The sequence below is a fragment of the Oncorhynchus nerka genome, linkage group LG10 (genome assembly GCF_034236695.1).
Source record: "Oncorhynchus nerka isolate Pitt River linkage group LG10, Oner_Uvic_2.0, whole genome shotgun sequence".
In the NCBI taxonomy this organism is placed as follows: Eukaryota; Metazoa; Chordata; class Actinopteri; order Salmoniformes; family Salmonidae; genus Oncorhynchus; species Oncorhynchus nerka.
The window spans coordinates 89582038-89606738 of NC_088405.1; the positions used below are offsets into that span (position 1 = coordinate 89582038).

The following is a 24701-nucleotide window of genomic DNA, read 5'->3' on the forward strand; positions in this document are numbered from 1 at the left end:
ACAGTTTTGACTGGGCTGAGCGGGAACTGTACTTCCTCAGTGGTAGGGAGGCGAGCAGGCCAGAGGTGGATGAACGCAGTGCCCTTGTTTGGGTGTAGGGCCTGATCAGAGCCTGGAGGTACTGAGGTGCCGTTCCCCTCACAGCTCCGTAGGCAAGCACCATGGTCTTGTAGCGGATGCGAGCTTCAACTGGAAGCAAGTGGAGGGAGCGGAGGAGCGGGGTGACGTGAGAGAACTTGGGAAGGTTGAACACCAGACGGGCTGCGGCGTTCTGGATGAGTTGTAGGGGTTTAATGGCACAGGCAGGGAGCCCAGCCAACAGCGAGTTGCAGTAATCCAGACGGGAGATGACAAGTGCCTGGATTAGGACCTGCGCCGCTTCCTGTGTGAGGCAGGGTCGTACTCTGCGGATGTTGTAGAGCATGAACCTACAGGAACGGGCCACCGCCTTGATGTTAGTTGAGAACGACAGGGTGTTGTCCAGGATCACGCCAAGGTTCTTAGCGCTCTGGGAGGAGGACACAATGGAGTTGTCAACCGTGATGGCGAGATCATGGAACGGGCAGTCCTTCCCGGGAGGAAGAGCAGCTCCGTCTTGCCGAGGTTCAGCTTGAGGTGGTGATCCGTCATCCACACGGATATGTCTGCCAGACATGCAGAGATGCGATTCGCCACCTGGTCATCAGAAGGGGGAAAGGAGAAGATTAATTGTGTGTCGTCTGCATAGCAATGATAGGAGAGACCATGTGAGGTTATGACAGAGCCAAGTGACTTGGTGTATAGCGAGAATAGGAGAGGGCCTAGAACAGAGCCCTGGGGGACACCAGTGGTGAGAGCACGTGGTGTGGAGACGGATTCTCGCCACGCCACCTGGTAGGAGCGACCTGTCAGGTAGGACGCAATCCAAGCGTGGGCCGCGCCGGAGATGCCCAACTCGGGAGAGGGTGGAGAGGAGGATCTGATGGTTCACAGTATCGAAGGCAGCCGATAGGTCTAGAAGGATGAGAGCAGAGGAGAGAGAGTTCGCTTTAGCAGTGCGGAGCGCCTCCGTGATACAGAGAAGAGCAGTCTCAGTTGAATGACTAGTCTTGAAACCTGACTGATTTGGATCAAGAAGGTCATTCTGAGAGAGATAGCGGGAGAGCTGGCCAAGGACGGCACGTTCAAGAGTTTTGGAGAGAAAAGAAAGAAGGGATACTGGTCTGTAGTTGTTGACATCGGAGGGATCGAGTGTAGGTTTTTTCAGAAGGGGTGCAACTCTCGCTCTCTTGAAGACGGAAGGGACGTAGCCAGCGGTCAGGGATGAGTTGATGAGCGAGGTGAGGTAAGGGAGAAGGTCTCCGGAAATGGTCTGGAGAAGAGAGGAGGGGATAGGGTCAAGCGGGCAGGTTGTTGGGCGGCCGGCCGTCACAAGACGCGAGATTTCATCTGGAGAGAGAGGGGAGAAAGAGGTCAGAGCACAGGGTAGGGCAGTGTGAGCAGAACCAGCGGTGTCGTTTGACTTAGCAAACGAGGATCGGATGTCGTCGACCTTCTTTTCAAAATGGTTGACGAAGTCATCTGCAGAGAGGGAGGAGGGGGAGGGGAGGAGGATTCAGGAGGGAGGAGAAGGTTGCAAAGAGCTTCCTAGGGTTAGAGGCAGATGCTTGGAATCACATCGGTTAATCACATCGGTTACGGAGAGCGTGATCACACAGGTCATCCGGAACAGCTGATGCTCTCATGCATACCTCAGTTGCTTGCCTCGAAGTGAGCATAGAAGTGATTTAGCTCACCTGGTAGGCTCGTATCACTGGGCAGCTCGCGGCTGTGCTTCCCTTTGTAGTCTGTAATAGTTTGCAAGCCTTGCCACATCCGACAAGCGTCGGAGCCGGTGTAGTATGATTCAACTTAGCCCTGTATTGACGCTTTGCCTGTTTGATGGTTTGTCGCAGGGCATAGCGGGATTTCTTGTACGCTTCCGACGTCCTCGATGCACTTATTGATAAAGCCAGTGACTGATGTGGTGTATTCCTCAATGTCATCGGAAGAATCCCAGAACATGTTCCAGTCTGTGATAGCAAAGCAGTCCTGTAGTTTAGCATCTGCTTCATCTGACCATTGTTTTATAGGCCGAGTCACTGGTGCTTCCTGATTTAATTTTTGCTTGTAAGCAGGAATCAGAAGGATAGAGTTGTGGTCGGATTTACCAAATGGAGGGCGAGGGAGAGCTTTGTACGCGTCTCTGTGTGTGGAGTACAGGTGAGTACATGTTGATAGAAATTTGGTAGGACTGATTTAAGTTTCCCTGCATTAAAGTCTCCGGCCACTAGGAGCACCGCCTCTGGGTGAGCGGTTTCCCGTTTGCTTATTTCCTTATACAGCTGACTGAGTGCGGTCTTAGTGCCCGTCTCTGTTTGTGGTGGTAAATAAACAGCCATGAAAAGTATAGCTAAGAACTCTCTAGGCAAGTAGTGTGGCCTGCAATTTATCACAATATACTCAACTTCAGGCGAGCAAAATCTAGAGACTTCCTTAGATTTCATGCACCAGCTGTTGTTTACAAATATGCACAGACCGCCCCCCCTCGTCTTACCGGAGTGTGCTGTTCTATCCTGACGGTGCAGTGTGTATCCCGCTAGCTGAATATCCATGTCGTCATTCAGCCACGATTCCGTGAAACATAGGATATTACAGTTTTTGATGTCCCGTTGGTAGGATATTCGTGATCGTACCTCGTCTAGTTTATTGTCCAATGATTGCACGTTGGTGACTAATATTGGACGGTAACGGCAGCTTTCCTACTCGCCTTCTGCGGGTCCGGATGAGGCATCCGGCTCTTCGTCCTCTGCGTCGCTTCCTTTTGCGAATAATTGGGATGTCTGCCCTGTGGGGTGTTTGGAGAATATCGTGTGAGTCCTGCTTGTTGTTGGGGAAAAAACGATATACCAGTATTGATGCACAGACCGGTTTGGGGTTTTACTATACCTTATATAAATAATATTTGAATGTTTGTTTTGTTAAATGTGATAAGCTGTGTGTAACGTACATTTTTATAGTTTACTCCGCTACTTGAGTCATCTCTCTCCAGACCTAGCCCCGGCCCCTGTATACTCACAGAGTGCATGTTTTTGTTGCTCGACCACAAGACACTTGCGTTCAGTCTGCATGGTCAATGCAGCACATGCAACAACATTGATGACTACCATGCTGTTTTAACTTTGCTTCTTAATATAATCCACAAGTGTTCTATAACTACACTATTAGCTTGTGTTTCTTACATTTGCAAACAGGTCATTTGTATTTTCTTAGCAAGTTGTGGCTAAGTCATGTTAGCCAATAATGCTAATTGCTAGTTAGCTGGCTACCGAGCTAGCTAATAAATGTACCGAGTGATAGAAAACGCAACTAACTACAGCCTGATACCAGTGATGGTATAGGCCTAAATCAGCATGCTGCTTGTGAAACAGTATCTTCTAAATCAAAGAGGAATAGGCAAAGCATATGTTAGCTACATATTTAATGTAGCCAAAGATTATAAGGTCCCCTAGGAAACACTCACCAACACTTTGGTTCCTACCCTGCCGCAATAACTTCTCCCTGGTATGTTAATCCGTTGTCATATCAAAACACTGTATTCAACGTGCCCACTATTATCATCTAACTATAGAATCTGAATAAATCTCAAGTCAAATCGTAATTGCAACATTTTGTTAAAAATAAGGCCTTGATTTTTTTTGCCCATATCGTGCAGTTCTACGTGGCAGTGAGGAAAGGATCACAAATGAGATTGATGAAAATGCAGACAATTATTTTGGGTTGAAGATTAATTAACCAGTATAAAACAATCAGAATGGAGAGAGACCCATTGAAATCACTTAGAATGTATGTAGGGTCACACACTACTCATAAAGCATTTAACTTGTACTATTCAAAAACATAAAACAGTCAACGATTTGAAAAATACTGTGATACGATATTGTGGCCATGTCGACCAGCCCTAATGCTAAGCAGTGGGAATGGAAACAAGCGTTAAAATGGTGGCCATGGAGCAGTAAACTAACGGAATTAACAACCACGACCTTAGGAGTGACAACCACACAAATCACCAGTAGGCGGGGGATGCAGTAGCCTAGAATGTATTTTCTACAATCCACTGAGAGGTGAACTACTTGAAGTCAAATAGGAGATTAACACAAAAACACAATTAATTACAAAATAAATACTCAACAAAAAAACTGTGCGCACATAACCCTATCCCTATCCTAAGAGGCGAAACAGAAAGGGTCCTCGTGAAGTACTAGGTAATGAGATGCCGTTCGGCATCATGATGACGCACAAGTATGGCTGCTGATGCTGTAGTTATGCATCTGAATGGATTGGCAGCCGTAGCGATTAAAGGGATACTGCGAGATTATGACAATTGTGCTGCTGTTCTACTTAGCCAGAGTCAGATCCTAGCGTATGCTACTGTACCTGTAGACTTCCAGTTATTGCGCTAACGCTAGTTAGCATTGGCTCACGAAACTACCTCTATCTTCCTTAATACTGCACATAGAGACATAAAAATGGTACCATGAGTTAATTTGACTCTGGGTAAGTAGAACAGCACAATTGCCAATAATCTTGCAATATCCCTTTAATCGCTGCGGTTGCTAATCCATTCAGATGCATAGCAACAGCAGCCATACTTGTGCGTCGTCATGGTGGCAGATGGGTTCTACAGGACAAGGCTACGTACGTAGGCACACAGACACATAGCCTTTAAAAGTACGGCATTGGCCAGTTGAACTGAAGGACAGGCAGGTTCAACTCTTTCCTTCTCACAGCCTCACATGACAAGTTTGGTTCACCTCAAGTACACACACAAAGGTGGGCGTGTCCAAAAATACTTTTCCTTACCAAGCTCAACAATAATCTTTAAGGACATTTTTTTTTAAAGTCAAGCTTAGGCTAAATAATAGGCGAGTGGCACATAGGAATGTAATGAAATAATTCCCTGACTATGAGGAAAAATTGTTTTCACCTGATAAAGAGACAAAAGAATAGCGAGAAACAGTCGGAAATACCAAACTGGAGTATTTTGTATTTCAACTTGCTCCAGGCAGAGAGCCTGTGTTTGGGAGTATAGCTAGAAGCTAAGGCCAAACTATCCAACGTGAAGAACACTGCTAAAACAGGCCTTGATGAAACATGGGTTTCTGCCACAATATTAATCTACAATGTCACGGCTAAAATAATGGGAAGGGAAGGGGGAGGGAGCTAAGGGAGGGGGAGGGAGCTAGGGAAGGGGGGAGAGCTAGGGAAGGGGGAGGAGCTAGGGAAGGGGGAGAGAGCTAGGGAAGGGGGAGAGAGCTAGGGGAGGGGAGAGGGGGAGAGAGCTAGAGCTAGGGGAGGGGGGAGAGCTAGGGGAGGGGGGAGAGAGCTATGGAAGGGGGAGGGATCTAGGGAAGGAGGGAGGGAGCTAGGGAAGGGGGCTTAGCTTTGACCCTTGATTTTTGTGTTGCTGGTCAAGGCATTTCAAAGCTTCCACATTAAAACACCCACAAACCCATGAAGCCAGCCCCAGAGCATGGTTAGGGAGGGAGGGGTAGCAAGGGGTGCAGACTGGTTCCCCAGGGGAGACAGATCTACTTTGGTGATAAAGTCATTAAAAACAGCAACAGATCCTAATCAGAGACTGGGAGTTAAAACGCCTGTGACACTTCTGACACGTCCCCCCCCATTCTCCCGCTCGTTAAAACACACAGTACGCATCCTGTTTCATAACTCCATTCAAGGGTAGAAGGTTACAGAACATAAGAACACGGTCGTGCACTTGTCACTGATGGTCAATTCTTTCATTATTCAAGGGGCATTTACTGCCATCAGGATCGTGACTAATTGGCTAATGCCCTCTAAATTTTAATAGCTGGGAAAGTGTGCTGGCCGTAAATGGGGGGCTAAATGAGAATGAATGAATGAGGCTTGTTACTATAACCATAGAACAAAAGACTACATTTGACAGGGCTCTACAGTGCGACCATTTTAATTGCATTGGCACCCAAATCTTTTGCTGTGTGACCCATAATTTATATTTAAGAGCACCAGTGAGTCTAGAAAATTGAAGGATTCTAGCTTTAATATCTAAAATATTTTTCATTGTGCTCCTTCTTTCTGTGTGGCTAAATCTTTCATCTTAGGAGCACATGTGCTCCTTGTAAAAAAGGTCAGTGTAGAGCCCTGTCTGATACTAACCTCAGCACATTAGTCAGTCAAACAGTCAGTCTACACATCCCAAAACATCTTCCCATTAGTACACCATCAACTGATACACACAGTGATGTGAACATGAGACTTTTGGGGTTGATATTTTCTGTTTTGATAAGACATCCTGCCGTATCATGAACGAACAGACGTCATAGGCTACTTTCATGGTCTTAAAGGAATACATTGGGATTTTGGCAATGAGACCCTTTATGTACTTCCCCAGAGTCTGATGAACAAGTGGATACCATTTTTGACTCTGTGTCCACTATGAAGGAAGTTATATGTAGTTTCGCAAGCAAAAAGCATGCTAGCAGATACCCATAGACTTCAGTCATTGTGCTTATGCTAGTTAGCATTGGCTCGCAAAACTACCTCCAACTTCCTCCATACTGGACACAGAGATAAGTGGTTTCCACTAGTTCATCAGACTCTGGGGAAATAGATAAAGGGCCTTATTGCCAAAATCCCAAAGCATCCCTTAAAATGTAAAATGGTACCGGAGCAGATGGCAGACGTTTTACATGCCCCAAACCGCACCATCGAGAGCATCCTTACTGGTTTAAGTCACTGCCTGGTATGGCAACTGCTCGGCCTCCGACCACAAGACACTGCAGAGGGTAGGACGAATGGCCCAGTACATCACTGGGGCCAAGCTTCCTGCCATCCAGGACTTCTATACCAGGCGGTGTCAGAGGAAGGCCCTGAAAATTGTCAAAGACTCCAACCACCCTAGTCATAGACTGTTCTCTCTGCTACCACACGGCAAGCGGTACCGGAGCGCCATGTCTAGTTCCAAGAGGCTTCTAAACAGCTTCTACCCCCAAGCCATAAGACTCCTGAACACCTAATCAAATGCCTACCCAGACTATTTGCATTGCCCCCTATTTTACACCGCTGCTACTCTGTTGTTATCATCTATGCATAGTCACTTTAATAACTCTACCTACATATACATATTACCTCAACTAACCGGTGCCCCCACACATTGACTCTGTGCCGGTACCCCCTGTATATAGTCTAGCTATTGTTATTTCACTGCTGCTCTTTAATTACTTGTTACTTTTATATCTTATCCATATATTTTTTTAACTGCATTGTTTGTTAGGGGTTCGTAAGTAAGCATTTCACTGTAAGGTCTACCTACACCTGTTGTATTCGGCGCATGTGACTAATACATTTTGATTTGATTATAGAAAACAATCTCACAAGAACAAGCCCACTTGCTAGTGAGTAGCCAGCTAATCTTTATAATTCAAGTTCAGACAACTTGGACATATTTCCTAGCTAACAAGGTAGAAGCGTTGTCATGAACACACCCTTCTGTCCATTTCCATACGTTTGAACAGTATGCTAGCCTGTTCAGTTGAAATCGAGTGGCATACCTTATTTCTCAGAATGAGAACGAGTTCGCAATTCCTTATTTAGGGTGTGTTGGTAAATTCAGAGCGTTGTCAGATTGTCCATTCGTAAATTCAGAGCACTTGGCTCTCAGAGCGTTCAGAGCGCACACTGGACGCTGTGACCTGGGAGTAGGGTTGATCCGAGCGTTCTGACCTCACAATGGCACTCAAGCACCCAAGCTAATTGGCTAACTTTCTATCTACTTCGACACAAATTAGAACATTTCACTCTGACCATTATATTTCCGGCACCGACAGAGATGGATGCCTCGCTTCGCGTTCCTAGGAAACTATGCAGACTTAGAATTCCTCACAATCAAATGTCGTCCGCATTCCCTTAACAATTATCTACCAAGGGAATTCTCTTCGATTATAATCACAGCCGTATATATTCCCCCCCCAAACAGACACATCGATGGCCCTAAACTAACTTTATTTGACTCTTTGCAAACTGGAAACCACATATCCCGAGGCTACATTCATTGTAGCTGGGGATTTTAACAAGGCTAATCTGAAAACAAGACTCCCTAAATTGTATCAGCATATCGATTGCGCAACCAGGGCTGGTAAAACCTTGGATCATTGCTATTCTAACTTCCGCCACGCATATAAGGCCCTCCCCCGCCCTCCTCTCGGAAAAGCTGACCATGACTCCATTTTGTTGCTTCCTGCCTACAGACAGGAACTAAAACAAGAAGCTCCCGCGCTCAGGCCTGTTCAATGCTGGTCCGACCAATCTGATTCCAAGCTTCAAGACTGCTTCGATCATGCGGACTGGGATATGTTCCGCATTGCGTCCAACAACAACATTGACGAATACGCTGATTCGATGAGCGTCAGTATAGAGACAAAGTAGAGTCACAATTCAACGGCTCAGACACAAGAGGTGTGGCAGGGTCTACAGTCAATCACGGATTACAAAAAGAAAACCAGCCCCGTCACTGACCAGGATGTCTTGCTCCCAGGCAGACTGAATAACTTTTTTGCCCGCTTTGAGGACAATACAGTGCCACTGACACGGCCCGCAACCAAAACCTGCGGACTCTCCTTCACTGCAGCCGGCGTGAGGAAAACATTTAAACCTGTTAACCCTCGCAAGGTTGCAGGCCCAGACGGCATCCCCAGCCGCGTCCTCAGAGCATGCGCAGACCAGCTGGCTGGTGTGTTTACGGACATATTCAATCAATCCTTATCCCAGTCTGCTGTTCCCACATGCTTCAAGAGGGCCACCATTGTCCCTGTTCCCAAGAAAGCTAAGGTAACTGAGCTAAACCACTACCGGGTAGCACTCACTTCCGTCATCATGAAGTGCTTTGAGAGACTAGTCATGGACCATATCACCTCCACCCTACCTGACACCCTAGACCCACTCCAATTTGCTTACCGCCCAAATAGGTCCACAGACGATGCAATCTCAACCACACTGCACACTGCCCTAACCCATCTGGACAAGAGGAATACCTATGAGAATGCTGTTCATCGACTACAGCTCAGCATTTATCACCATAGTACCCTCCAAGCTCGAGACCCTGGGTCTCGACCCCGCCCTGTGCAACTGGGTACTGGACATCCTGACGGGCCGCCCCCAGGTGGTGAGGGTAGGTAACAACATCTCCACCCCACTGATCCTCAACACTGGAGCCCCACAAGGGTGCGTTCTGAGCCCTCTCCTGTACTCCCTGTTCACCCACGACTGCGTGGCCATGCACGCCTCCAACTCAATCATCAAGTTTGCGGACGACACTACAGTGGTAGGCTCTGATTACCAACAACGACGAGACGGCCTACAGGGAGAAGGTGAGGACCCTCGGAGTGTGGTGTCAGTAAAATAACCTCACACTCAACGTCAACAAAACAAAGGAGATGATTGTGGACAGGAAACAGCAGAGGGAGCACCCCCCTATCCACATCGACGGGACAGTAGTGGAGAGGGTAGTAAGTTTTAAGTTCCGCGGCGTACACATCACGGACAAACTGAATTGGTCCACCCACACAGACAGCGTCGTGAAGAAGGCGCAGCAGCGCATCTTCAACCTCAGGAGGCTGAAGAAATTCGGCTTGTCACCAAAAGCACTCACAAACTTCTACAGATGCACAATCGAGAGCATCCTGTCGAGCTGTATCACCGCCTGGTACGGCAACTGCTCCGCCCACAACCGTAAGGCTCTCCAGAGGGTAGTGAGGTCTGCACATCACATCACCGGGGGCAAACTACCTGCCCTCCAAGACACCTACACCACCCGATGTCACAGGAAGGCCATAAAGATCATCAAGGACAACAACCACCCGAGCCACTGCCTGTTCACCCCGCTATCATCCAGAAAGCGAGGTCAGTACAGGTGCATCAAAGCAGGGACCGAGAGACTAAAAAACAGCTTCTATCTCAATGCCATCAGACTGTTAAACAGCCACCACTAACATTGAGTGGCTGCTGCCAACACACTGACTCAACTCAATTGATGTCAAATATATCACTAGCCACTTTAAACAATGCTACTTAATATAATGTTTACATACCCTACATTACTCATCTCATATGTATATACTGTACTCGATACCATCTCCTGCATCTTGCCTATGCCGTTCTGTACCATCACTCATTAATATATCTTTATGTACATATTCTTTATCCCTTTACACTTGTGTGTATAAGGTAGTAGTTTTGGAATTGTTAGGTTAGATTACTCGTGGGTTATTACTGCATTGTCGGAACTAGAAGCACAAGCATTTCGCTACACTCGCATTAACATCTGCTAACCATGTGTATGTGACAAATAAATTTGATTTGATTTTACTCACCCTAGCAGAGGTGGTTAGGCTGTTTTCATGTTAGCCAGAGCGTTGGTGACTAACTGGGCTGCTGGCAACAATTTTAATTTTGCTGACGCTTACCGACACCAGCCATATTCAACAGGTGTTGAGCGTTCATCAGTTATTCTGCACTCTAGCACACAAATGAGAGTGCTCTGAAATTGGAGTAGATGGCCAGAGTGAATTTACAAACGCACCCATCTTTGATGCTAATTGCACATTTCTAAAACACAGACTAGACAGCTAGTATAACAGTTTTTGGCTAAAATGCTGCTAGTGGTACATGGTACCTCAAATGCTGCTAGTGAAAAACTGAGAATTAATTTTCCAGAATGAATTTTAATTGATACTCCACATTTTAGTAGTGACTGCTCTGTGCGAAATTTGAGTTGATACATAAAAATAATGTCTCACTGTCTTTGTGTGTCCATATGACTGATTCAGTTGGAACAAACATCAAATACAAATAGTGGATTGAAACAGTTTCGGTTACAGGAATATTGTGCTAAAACATACTACTGTATTCATTTGATATATCACCCAGCCCTAATGACAACAACTGTGATTTGAAGCAGTTATAAATGCAAGCAAACATATGTCCTTCGTTTAAAAAAGGTTAACCAGAAAAATCACAACCGTAGGCTACCTCTAACAATTTCCCACATACATTATATTGCTAAATGTGGCCCTTTGGGTGCCTGCCCAACCCCAGATCCACAGGCATGTTACCAAGCAGTAGGCCCTGTCCCCTCCCAGTCACGGAAGTGTGTAGAGCAGCTTACACAGAGCTAAGAGGATGCCCGGGGTTTAGAAAGTGAAAGACCGGCCCTGCCTCAGTGCAGAGAGCATGGCTTAAGAACAGAGCTCTAGTACCGTACCCAAAGGCAGTAAGCCTATAGTAGGGACCAGGGGCCTGTCCATGTTTTATATTATCAGAACATCCCTCTCTGGGAGGCATAGTCACTAATCCCTGAGAGATGACACTGGACCTACTGTAGGAAACATATGACTGTTTGCCAATGGCACCTGCAACCAGTGACAAAAGCTGCTCTAATACAGAAACAAACAGAGAGGAGACCTAGCCTGAAAAACAAACAGCCTCATTGTTCATTTGGGGCAGCAGGTAGCCTAGTGGTTAGAGCGTTGGGCCAGTAACCGAAAATCCCCGAGCTGACAAGGCCATCACAGGATGAACATCACATCTAAAATAAGAGTCCTTCTTTATGGCCCTAGAAAATGTTTTATTTTTTGCCTGATTGTGTTGTCTCCATTTTGTTTTTCCCATTTATTCATTGTATCGCTCTGAAAAAAACAGAAAAAAAACAACATTGGATGAGTCCACAAAAATGCTTAAACCTCATCAGACCACTTGAAGTCTGGTGGGGAGGGAGAAAAAAATATTTTTGGGTGTAGTTACCCTTTAATGCCATTGTTTGGTTAGCCAAGTTTCTGTAGTGCTCATGTAATTGCAGAGCTGGCAAAACAAATGCCCACTGGATTGATGGAAACAGTCATGATATTCTGTCTGGTAGGCCTAAAAAAAAACTTTGTCTTTGTAATTAGCATTTAATTGAAAACCTTTTTGGGAAACGTTATCATTAGCATCATCGCTAACGGCCACACAAAGTGTAGATATCAACGCGCGCACACACAAGCAAACACACACACACACAGAAGAACATTGCTGTTTAGTTTCAGAAAGTTGCAGGAAAAAAACATCACTGATGCATTTAGTTCATGTCTTATGATTAACTTATGATGAATTTTCTAATAAATTCAATACATTTTGTGGATTTCCTACTAAGTTCAATACATTTCTGTCTGGATTCCATAATTACGTCTGTTTTCTATGCAACACTTGCGCCATTTTCTCATAAACCGGTTTTTGTTCTCCCAAGTGGGAGCAGCATCTCCCTTCTCATTTTCTCCCTGAGACACAGGTTAATCATCAACATCTCACCTGTGTCGGCTTGCATGGAGCGCGTGCTCTAGTCCCCCCATCAGACAGCCTCTACTTTCACACCGAACATGTGATATTCTTGGCTGAGACACAGCAGGCCTATGGAAACTTCCAGCACCATTAAACTAAGAGCTCAGTATCACATCACTTGAATGTGTTAACTCCCCAAGGCAGACACCTAAACAGTCAGTGAAAGCTCATTTAAATAAGTTCAACAGGCATCCACTGTTGACTAACATAACCAAGATTTCTATGAAAAGGTGCTGCTACAGTATGAAGCCGAAGTATTGTAGACAGTAAGGTATTTCTACACAATGTTACTTGAGCAATGTAAATGTTGTGCAAGCTTGATGGATGTAGGCTATGCTAAATAACGAGAGGCAAAATAGCCTACAGCAGGGGTAGGCACCTAGATTCAGCTGCGGGACGTTTTGTCAAACCAGATGGTCGGTCGGGGGGACGAAAATAATTTTTATACCTTGACTAAATAACTAAAAATGTATTCATGGGAATGCTTGGGAACAGATTTCCTACAGTCAATTTATTTTTTGCTGAATTCCTGTTAAATGTTGAAGTCTTTTTTCGCCAAAAAACAAAATTCTAAAACATTTTTTGTGTGTGGGGGGGAGGGGGGGTCTCCTGTTGCCGACCCCTGGCCTAAGAGCATTATACCCTTCAAAACAGGTATAAGGTTAGGAATGGATATGGAGAAAAATGACTCCAAAAGGGACACCACAAACCCCCCCACCTGTTCTCTCCGTGCTGAGATGGAAACTATGTAGAACCATTTGGACATGCCTGGCAGTCACAAGAGAAAGTCATGCAATCAATGGGCTGGTGTTCACTATCACTGTCCAAGTTAAGCTGAAAACATTGCTTGTTCAGGGACAGAGAGACAGGGAACCTATTTATTATGTACGGTAACAGTCAGAAGATTAGACACCTACTCAAGGATTTTCTACATTGTAGAATAGTGAAGACATCAAAACTATGAAATAACACAATAACACAAATCATGTAGTAACCAAAAAGTGTTAAACAAATCAAAATATATTTTATATTTGAGATTCTTCAAAGTAGCCACCCTTTGCCTTGATGACAGCTTTGCACTCTTGGCACTCTCAACCAGCTTCATGAGGAATGTTTTTCCAACAGTCTTGAAGGAGTTCCCACATATGCTGAGCACTTGTTGGCTGCTTTTCCTTCACTCTGCAGGTCCAACTCACCCCAAACCATCTCAATTGTGTTGTGGTCAGGTGATTGTGGAGGCCAGGTCATCTGATGCAGCACTCCATCACTCTCCTTGGTCAAATAGCCCTTACATGATGACCAGACACGTCTCGTGCGCGAGCGGTGCAAAATAAATGTAGAAATCCATTTTATTCAATTATTGCACCCACACTGCTCGCGTCTGCGTTGCCAAGGGCTAAAATAGAAGTCATACTTATTTCTGACGCAGATCACGGTGCAAGTCCTGCCTCTCCGATCCCCTCATTGGTTTATAGAAGCAGGTACCCACATGCCATCTCCTCATTGGTTATACCCACGTGGGTGATTGAAAGACAAACCGTTTTGCTGGTAGTCATTGTAATACTATGAAAGTTTAGATATTAATCACCATACAAGTTCAAAGATGAAAAGGCCTGGAAGGAGGAGAGATGACTAGAAATTATTTGGTTGGCCGTTTTTTGTGTGGATTAATTGTCGGAGTAGAGGACCTTGTGCATTTCAGGTAAAATAACAACTCAATGTTTATATCCCAAGACAAATTAGCTAGCAACAGCAAGGTAGCTAAATAGGACAAATTAGCTAGCAAGTGCAAGTTAACTAGCTAAATTGACATACATATGTTTAATGCTTTTCGACCTGTCCCCAAATTAATGTAATTGGTTCAGAGTTTGTTTTGATATTTTAACCTGCGTGTCGTGATCGCGTTTGGTGTGGGGGAACAAAATACATTTATGCACGATAGCGCACGCGCGCAGCCAGTTTGGGTTCCGTGTTACACAGCCTGGAGGTGTGTTTTGGATCATTGTCCTGTTGAAAAACAAATGATAGTCCCACTAAGCGGAAACCAGATGGGATGCTGTGGTAGTCAAGTTGGTTAAGTGTGCCTTGAATTCTAAACAAATCACTGAGTGTCACCAGCAAAGCACACCCACACCATCAGATTTCCACCGGTCTAATATCCATTGCTCGTGTTTCTTGGCCCAAGCAAGTCTCTTTTTCTTATTGGTGTCCTTTAGTAGTGGTTTCTTCGTAGCAATCCGACCATGAAGGCCTGATTCACACAGTCTCTTCTGAACAGTTGATGTTGAGATGTGTCGGTTACTTGAACTCTGTCAAGCATTTATTTAGGCTGCAATCTGAGGTGCAGTTAACTCTAATGAACTCTGGGTCTTCCTTTCCTGTGGCGGTCCTCATGAGAGCCAGTTTCATCATAGCGCTTGATGGTTTTTGTGACTGCACTTGAAGAAACTTTCAAAGTTCTTGAAATGTTCAATATTGACTGACCTTCATGTCTTAAAGTAATGATGGACTGGCATTTCTCTTTCCTTATTTGTGCGGTTCTTGCCATAAAATGGACTTGGTCTTTATACCACCCCTACGTTGTCACAACACAACTGATTGGCTCAAATGCATTAAGGAAATAAATTCCACAAATTAACTTTTAACAAGGCACACCTCTTAATTGAAATGCATTCCAGGTGACTACCTCATGAAGCTGGTTGAGAGAATGCCAAGACTGTGAAAAGCTGTCATCAAGGCAAAGGGTGGCTACTTTGAAGAATCTCAAATATAAAATATATTTTGATTTATTTTACACCTTTTTGGTTACTACATGATTCCATGTGTTATTTCATAGTGCTGATGTCTTCACTATTATTCTACAATGTAGAAAATAGTAGAAATAAAGGAAAACCCTGGAATGAGTAGGTGTGTCCAATCCTTTGACTGGTACTGTAGTAATGTATTTAGCCAATATAATAAAATTAATCATTAGGTTACACAGAACAGATCTTTTTTTTAAAGAACAAAAATAGAATACCCATGTGATTAATCCTAGCGTGACTAAGCATGATTATACAATAACAATGTAATATCTGTGTAATAATTCCGCAGCAGTTCCGGACAGCTACGCCTAACCTACTATTGGATTTTGATCCACGGCAGATACCTCAGTTCAGTCACACGACAGTAGCCTTTCACTACTCAAACCTTCGATATAGAGACCGTTGCAGAGGATTCATTTCCAATGGATTTAAAGAGCACAACTTCATTCCGACAGTCTCTATGGAACACTCTTCTACATCTCGAGCTGCCTGTCAGGCCAACATCCGATATGTGAGAATATTCAGCATCCCTCGTTGAAATAGACTAGAAAACGCTTCTTAATTATTAGAAAATGCTTCTTAATTATTTAAAAAACAATGTGTTTCAGTTATTACAGCCTGCATCAGGAAGCTAACCTCCAATCACACCCTCCAACCCCAATGCATTTAGAGGTCAGAGTGCCACAATCCAGCTAGCCTGAGCAACAAGAGCACAGCACTGCTGTGTGCTACAGTAACATAGCAGTCAGGCTATATCTAACATGGTCGATGTGGCATCATGGCATCAGCACTTCTGGGGGGGGGGTCCACAGAGCCTTAAAATCAAGCCTTCCAGCACGTATACTAGCCCAACCCCTGCACCCACCTCTAACCCCCCCCCTCCAGACGCTGTCACCCCTGTGCTTGATCAATAAAATAATCTCCATGCCCTTTCCATCAAGCCTATCAGAGTTTTCCAACACATTCTACCGTTATCCAAGTCATCTTCATTGTGTGCTATCAATCAAATTTCAAATTGCATTATAAATGAGTTGGAATTATAAAGGATGTGTAGACCGGTAGTCTCGGGTTATTAATAGCCCTGTAATCCTAAAAATCACTTTCACGGAAAGATAGGTAATTGATGTTCCATCTATTTCGCTACAGTGTGTTCTCTGGATGAAGAAAATGATCTGATATTTTCTATGCTGTCATAGCTTCTGTATGTCATATACGTGGCACACATCACTGCAGTGGTACAGCTACGCTAGTCATAAGAGGCCTCTGGCAATTAAAGCATTAGGACCAACATCTAATAGCGTGACAAATTCATCACGTAACGCAGAGTAAGGTCTTTGGGTACACACAATTATATTTGGTCTCGCTGAATGGCTCTAATATCAGTACACAGTTAGAAGACACTGTATAAAACCAGTGGGAATTATTGACTGACCTGGAAGGGGAAGATGTTGTCACTCCTGCTCACACTCTCGTCCATCCAGGATTTGGGGTTGAACCCAGGGCTGGTGCGGGAGTACTTCTGCGACGGCACGTGGTTGTTGGGGAATGTTTTCTTCAGTGGGGAGATGGAGTTCAGTGGGGTCATGCCTCCGTTGAGGCCCCGACGGTACTCACGCCCCTGGGAGCCTCCCCAGCCACCATAGCCCCCGCCGGGACTCCAGGAGGTAGAAGAGGGAGAAGGAGAAGGGCTTTGGTAGCTACCCCAAGGTGACGGGGGTTTATTCAGATTATTGGACAAATGCGGCAACTGGCTGAACGCAGCATTCCTATGGGGGAAGGGAGGAGGGTGGGGGCTAGCCGGGGACCTGCGGTGCTGTTGGTGTTGGTTGTGTGGGTGCTGAAAGTGTGGATGTGGGGGATGGTGCTGGGAGATGGGTCCAATCTGGGGGGAGAAGTTTCCCCCAAAGCCTGGGCTGGTGTGGTGGGAGAAATTCTGGAACAGGAGGGCCCCATTGTTAGCAGATGCAGCTGGGTTGAAGAAGCTGACATCCTCGTTGATGATGGTGGAGGGTGTCTGGGAAATAGCCGCTGACCAGTTGTTGAAGCCGGTCAGGGACGAGGAGGTACTGGACTGGGCTGGAGCCCCAAGACCCGATGTCTCTTGGTAGTCGAAGCCTGTCAGTACTGGGGACTCGAGGCGCAGCTTCTCCTTTCCATTGCTGCCCTCTGAGGGGCTGCCCTCCACCTTGTTCTCCTCGGACCTCGCCTTCTCTAACTCAGATATGATTACAGACTCCTGGTGGCCAGGGGACAGTTGCTGCTTTTCTTGCGTTTCTTGCATTTCCTGTTGCTGGGCTTTGGGTTTTTCAGACGCAAGAATTTCATCTTGCATGCTGCTGTGGGCAGCTGTGGCTGAAAAAAGCCAAGGCGACCCACTGCTACTGCCATTACCAGATGTGGTATTGTTTATGAAAGCAGCAGGGCTTGGAGACGCATTCTGATGATGGTGTGGAGGGTGCAGGTGTGGGTGAATTCTAACTGGGAATGCAGACTTGTTGCCAGTGTTGTTTTGCACTAAGACTCCAAACCCGTAATCCCCCATTTGTTTTCCCCCACACAATATGTGCTATCCCGTGATCTTTACGTCCTAAAGAGAGGGGCAAACACAAAAAACACACCAGTTATTATTTCAATGGTTGTAATTGAGAATTAGGCAGTCACCAGTGTAATGGACTTTGAAAGCTAGCTACGTCAGACCCTTTTTTGCTAGTAACCATGTGTCCACATGTGGCAAACTCATTCAGTTAAATTAAAGGTTAAATAAATAAAACAATGTTTTTTTTTTTATTACACAGAGGACCGAGTGCCTCGGGTTCACACTCCTCCCTTGTACTTAGCTAATTAATGAATTAAGGTCACTGATACATTAGGAACTCCTCTCACCTTATGGTTAAGGTATTAATGGACACAAATTCATGGAATGAGTTAAAGCTATCTGTCGAGAATAGCTGCCGATATAATAACCTTGCTACCGTGACAGATGCCACATCAATTCCACCTTGTACATTGTAGCTAAATGGTTTATTGCATGCTAGCTAGTTGGTTGGTTAGCTAGCACCATCTTTACGTTGCCACAGAATATGCTACACTAGTCTAACTATCTAGTTAGCTAACGTTTTCTGATAAGCTACACTACATGCTCGTCAAACATCTTATTACAAAATCTTGGGCATTAATATGGAGTTGGTCGCCCCTTTGCTGCTATAACAGCCTACACTCTTCTGGGAAGGCTTTCTACTAGATGTTGGAACATTTCTGTGGGGACTTGCTTCCATTCAGCCACTGATGTTGGGCGATTAGTTCTTCCACACCGATCTTGACAAACCATTTCTGTGTGTACCTCGCTTTGTGCATGGGGGCATTGTCATGCTGAAACAGGAAAGGGCCTTCCCCAAACTGTTGCCACAAAATTGGAAGGACAGAATCATCTAGAATGTCATTGTATACTGTAGAGTTAAGATTTCTCGTCACTGGAACTAAGTGCCTAGGCTGAACCATGAAAAACAGTCCCAGACCATTATTCCTCCTCCACCAAACTTTACATTTGGCACTATGCATTAGGACTGGTAGCGTTCTCCTGGCATCCGCCAAACCCAGATTCATCTGTCGGACCTCCAGATGGTGAAGCGTGATTCATCACTCCAGAGAACATGTTTCCACTGCTCCAGGGTCCAATGGCAGCAAGCTTTACAACACTCCAGCCGACGCTTGGCATTGCGCGCATGGTGATCTTAGGCTTGTGTGCGGCCGCTCAGCCATGGAAGCCCATTTCATGAAGAAGTTCCCAAAGAACAGTTCTTGTGTTGTCATTGCTCCCAGAGGCCGTTTTGAACTCGGTAGTGAGTGTTGCAACCGAGGACAGATTACTTTTACATGCTTCAGCACTTGGCGGTCCTGTTATGTGAGCTTGTGTGGCCTACCACTTCGCAGCCGTTGTTGCTCCTAGTCGTTTCCACTTCACAATAACAGCACTTATAGTTGAGCGGTGCCACTCTAGCAGGTGAGGTGTCATCCTATGACGATGCAACGTTTAAAGTCACTGAGCTCTTCAGTACTGGCCACAATACTGTCAATATTTGTCTATGGAGATTGCATGGATGGGTGCTCGATTTTATGTACCTGTCAGCAAGGGGTGTGGCTGAAATAGTCGAATCCACTATTTTGGCAATGTAGTGTATATCGGACAGTCGACAGGAGATTGCAGTGGTGACATGTCTAAGGCCAATTAACTAGCTAGCATTTTGTCGATAACATACTAAAGTTAGCTTGCCAGTTGCAATAGTCTTATGCAACAGTATTTGGAAAATGACGCTAGCCAGCTAACATTAGCTAGATACATTTGAACGAAATCATGACAGACAAGCGACCTTGCTTGCCTGACAGCTGTCAAAGCCTATCCCGTTGCTTGGATTCGACCCTTTAATTCCAGAAAATGATGGCTTATTTACTCTTAATCTGTATTAGGCACTTCCCCCAACAGTTTGATTGTTTTAGGCAAAATCTTAAACAGATATGACAAAGTCGGTAGTCACAGATGCTAGCTAGCTATAGTAGTGTGTGAATAATCTGGCTAAAGCGACGTTGCACACACATCGACAATAAAATAAATTTTTCACCTTTTGGTCGCTAACGTTACCCTTGATCCAGGCGATGACTCGATCCGTCCTGTAGTCAATCGGCAATCTCGATGTGTCTGATAAAATTGTGAAAATCAAGTTTATGACAAGCGATAGGGTACTTTTATGGCTTTCGCTCATATAGTAGCTAGTTATGGCTAACCAGCTTTTCTCTCGTCTCCTGACGTGTCCTGCCTGCTCAATGACACAGCTCTCTCTCGCGAACCGCTAACCTTGCTTGTATTAAAAAAAAAAAAATGTCATTGAATTAAATGTTTAAAACGAATTCAATACTAGTTGACTGTAGTGGCTTATTCGGTCGGTTTCATTGTTTAAAGGATTTCTGTATTATTTTCTTTCTTCTCTCTATCCAACTGACTTGTTCCTGCGTTTCTTTGCGGTTGCTGTCCCTCTCCTCAGAACCGACCGTGGCCAAATGACAGAGTGCTCAGCCGCGAGACACTTCCGGGTAGAGCTCCGCCCCGTTCTAAAACCTTCCCACGGATGACTGGGAGCCACCCACACCTCGTGAGATAGTGGCGTATAATTGGTCATACAAACCAGTAGCCTCACCCACCTTAAAGATGTGCCCGCCCTTTAAGGTCAATTAACGTGATATGCGTATATCCTCTTCACGCCAAGTCTCCGCCTAGTAAGGTCGAATCATGAGAGCTCAGATCAGAGAGAAACAGCTGAAATTGCATTCCCTCCCTATCGTTTGTAAGTTATTAAGAGGTCAAGCCTCCTGCAAAAGGTTTCAAATGTGAACGATATGGATTCTGAGCAAAAATATAGCGTTGAACAGGCTGTAGTTGTAATATAGACATAGTCCTACCTTATTCTTACATTCATGCATATAGCTTATCATCCTTAACTGTTATTGTTTGTCTTTGGCTAGAGGTTATATATTAGCTATAGCATGAACACCCCAGTACAGCTCAATGTTCAACATGGAAAAGAGAACTTGCTCCTTCCAGTGTTCATATACATATTCACCATCAAATACTGAGGATAATGTGATGTGCCTTGGATGCAGCCCTATTACTGCAGGTGATATGCATGGGAGCTTGTGTGGTGGAAATATATTCTGCGACTTCCTGAAAATCTCTCAGTGGTTTGAAGGCAAGATGCTGGTTATAGTATGGTGTCAATTTGCTTTAGGTATTGAATTCAAAATAAAATAAATCGTAAACAGTTGAACATGTAAAAATAATATTTTAGCTTAACAATGAAATAATGGATGTTGAGCTTAAAAACAAAAAAGTTAAAAAGCAAAAATGTGTAGAATTGTAAGCAAAATGAATATCAAAAGATAAATAAAAAAAACTTGCAAACAAATCATTTTTAAAGCCGGTGTACAAAACCAAAAGTTACAGATGCAAAAATGAAACTTAAGAAAGGGAAGCATAGAAATAGTGCACATATAACAGATATACTGCTTCTTATACTTGCTTTCAACGAGAATGACAGGTCTATAACTTAGTTTTCTATATTTATTTGGTAGGGTAGGTCAAAAAGTCACATTTTGCAGCTTACACTTTTTCCAACAACCAAACCTATTGAATCCATTTCAATTACCCTCTTGCCTGCTGTTACTACATTTGGTTAGGTTACTCTGATATTTGCTTTCACTGTCCGTGTCTTTGCTTTCTCTGCCAGTTTTATCAATTGCGAGTTTTGGCAATTTTTTTCATGAATGCGGGGTTTAGAGGGAGTGGTAGATAATGCGTCTCAGTTTATCCACAAGTTTTGGAATGTCAAGTCATCCTAACCCAATCCATGAGCAGGATAGACTGAAGAGGGTGGCATTTTTATATTGCCTACAGTACTTAGTAGTCTGGGTCAGCACAGAGATGAGGCCGTGTGCAGCCGAAACCACCTCTGAATATTCTTTCTGCTGAAGACAAAGTGAACATTAGCTGGATATAGGGGCAACAAGGGAAGAGCATTAACCGACTTGCCCATGAAATAGCCAGCTAGTCCAGAACATCTTGTTAAGGTTTATTACGAATACAATCATACTGTATATTTTCATGCAAATATTCTAAAATCCACGTAAAGAAAATATGCACAAACAGACTTGTTATGGATAAAAATCAGTGTGATGACAAAGTGCACACAACATTTTCTTTTTCACTTAATTTTCAGAATAAAAATCAGTGTTTTCATCACATTTTTAACTCTAGGCCTACGGATAGTTTTATCACAAAAACTGTTGTGTTAAATAGAAAGTGTGCCCACTCTGGTCTTGATACCTGCACTCTAGCCAACAGCTTGCAGATACAGTACAGGTAGGCTGTGAGGGTAGGCTAGTCTACTGTACATGATGAGATTATTATGGATAACGACAGTCAAGCATCGATCATCATGGCACCAGAATAAGACCCTCCATATTTATTGGGAATTTGCATCAAGCACATTACCATGCACTTTCTCCACCCTGTGAAGTTCATTATTTCATCTGTAGGCTAGCCTAACAAACTACTGTACATGGTTTCCTGAGTCGTAGTGGGAGGACGCTAAGTTTACTTCGATATGATGGTTATTATATAAATATACAGTATAAGCATAAAGGCGTTTCCACCAGAATTTCTCGCATAATTTTATTGACAGAAAAAGATTCCACCCATGTCAAATTAACAAATGATCTGTTGTCATTTATAAAATGAAACCGAAACATCCTGTTTCCATGGCAGCTGTTGTGATAATGTTTTGTGAGGTATGACTTTACTTGGATAAAAACTGTGGATGGAACATGGTTAGTGAAAGATTAGAGTAACCTAACCAAAGATAGTAACTGCAGGCAAAAAAAAGCACAGGAAAAATGGATACAATAGGCTTGGTTGCTGGAAAATTTTACATTTTTTTTTTTTTGCATTAGTTTTGAAATCAATTTGTTTTGATCTCACTTAATTTTTTTTTGCATGCACATTTTGGGGGGTTTTGCTTTTGATATCATTCTTTTTGTTTACAATTCAAATAATTTAGCTTTTGATTTTTTGGTTTTTGATCTCAACATCTATTATTTCACTATTCCTCGAAAATTACAAATTATTTAATTTCAAAGTCAATACTTAAGGCAATACTTAAGGCATGAAATTGATATGTGATAGGGCAGATTGTGACAGCGGTGGAAAGGTCTGCTGTCGGTGGTATTGGTGGTGGCACCTGCTTGCTCTCTTCTCAACATTTTTGGGCCAGCAGGATCAATCTCATTACCAGTGCGGATGTGAAATGATGGGTCAGGGAGCATAGAGAGAGAGAGCCTCTGCTCTGAACAGCTGTGGCCACAAACAGAGATCTCATTAAACCAAGCTGCTGCCTAGCCTTCTATTCTCTCACCCGCTAATCAAGCTCTTCCTGCCTGATCATTTTCACTAGGCTGCTCGGGTCATGACTAACTGAGAATCTCTCATTGCCTTTTCATGAAACGTGAAGTCTACAAATGTGCTCATTCAATTAAACTTGTAATTTTATTTTCAGGTGTGTGTGTGTGTGTGTGTGTGTGTGTGTGTGTGTGTGTGTGTGTGTGTGTGTGTGTGTCTGTGTGTGTGTGTGTGTGTGTGTTTGTGTGTGTGTGTGTGTGTGTGTGTGTGTGTGTGTGTGTGTGTGTGGTATACTGGGGGTTCTAGAGCGTGTGGTAGCCATGGATACTAGAGTATGAGAGTCTCTCATTTCTCTTTAACCTCACACTTCACTCAGTGAGACAGGCCATATTCCTTTAACCTGCTGATAACAGCTCTGACTGAATTTAATTCAAATGTGTGTGTGATTATCTGCCTGTGTTGCCACTGCAGTGTTTGACAAGCCGGCTGAATTGAATACAATGAGGCATTTGTTTGCAACAGATTACATTACACAGTTATAATGCAACATCAGCAATCATTTAACAGTCAAAAATCCAATCATTCTGACATGGCATTACATACAGTATGTCATGTCTCTTTAAAGGGGCCTCATCCACTTCTGCCTACATTTCAGGATTTCTGTAGAGGAGTAAAACGTAACCATTCTGTTTCACTGGCCGCTGCTGTTCTGAGAATCAGCTCTTTTACACTGAATAAATGTTTATTTATGGTCCATAGTTTTTCCCGTTCAAAGACCCAGAAACAGATAGCAACACAGTAATAATTGCGTAGTGTCCGTTAATGTAGACACCTCCACAGCTCTCTGTCCGATACACATTTCCTTATTGTTACCATTTTCTCTCCAATTCAGCAAACATGATCCCAGGGATATTGATTCATCCATTCATCATATTAATTCACTAATATTGACAACAGTGGGAAGAGGTGGAGGAAAGGAGCATTTGAAACACATATTTCTCTCTCACAGTGGGGTGGAGATGTTGAAGTGTAGGTAAATGGATTACAGAAGGATAGAATAACCGATCTTACTGGTTTCATTTACAGAGAGAGACAACACCTTTTCTCCCCCAACTCATCTTCCGTCCCATGCACCCTCAATGCTAACATGCAAAGCAGGGAAATAAATGCTAACATTCAAAGCAGGGAAATAAATGCTAACATTCAAAGCAGGGAAATAAATGCTAACATGCAAAGCAGGGAAATAAATGCTAACATGCAAAGCAGGGAAATAAATGCTAACATGCAAAGCAGGGAAATAAATGCTAACATTCAAAGCAGGGAAATAAATGCTAACATTCAAAGCAGGGAAATAAATGCTAACATGCAAAGAAGGGAAATAAATGCTAACATGCAAAGCAGGGAAATAAATGCTAACATGCAAAGCAGGGAAATAAATGCTAACATGCAAAGCAGGGAAATAAATGCTAACATGCAAAGCAGGGAAATAAATGCTAACATTCAAAGCAGGGAAATAAATGCTAACA

The 24701-nt window shown here is 43.9% G+C and overlaps 1 protein-coding gene across 3 annotated transcripts in view; it reads right to left on the reverse strand.

Moving 5' to 3' along the window:
• Window positions 1–20272, reverse strand: part of LOC115116842 (cytoplasmic polyadenylation element-binding protein 4-like) — a 37825-nt gene extending 17553 nt beyond the window's left edge. For all 3 annotated transcript variants that reach the window (XM_065023905.1, XM_029645315.2, XM_029645314.2), the window contains exons 1-2: window positions 19850–20272; window positions 16666–17820 (exon numbers count right to left, since the gene is read on the reverse strand). In XM_065023905.1, coding sequence (XP_064879977.1) covers window positions 16666–17775 — 1110 coding nt within the window. In that variant the 5' untranslated portion in view covers window positions 17776–17820; window positions 19850–20272. The remainder of the gene's footprint in view (window positions 1–16665; window positions 17821–19849) is intronic.
• Window positions 20273–24701: the final 4429 nt, after the last annotated feature.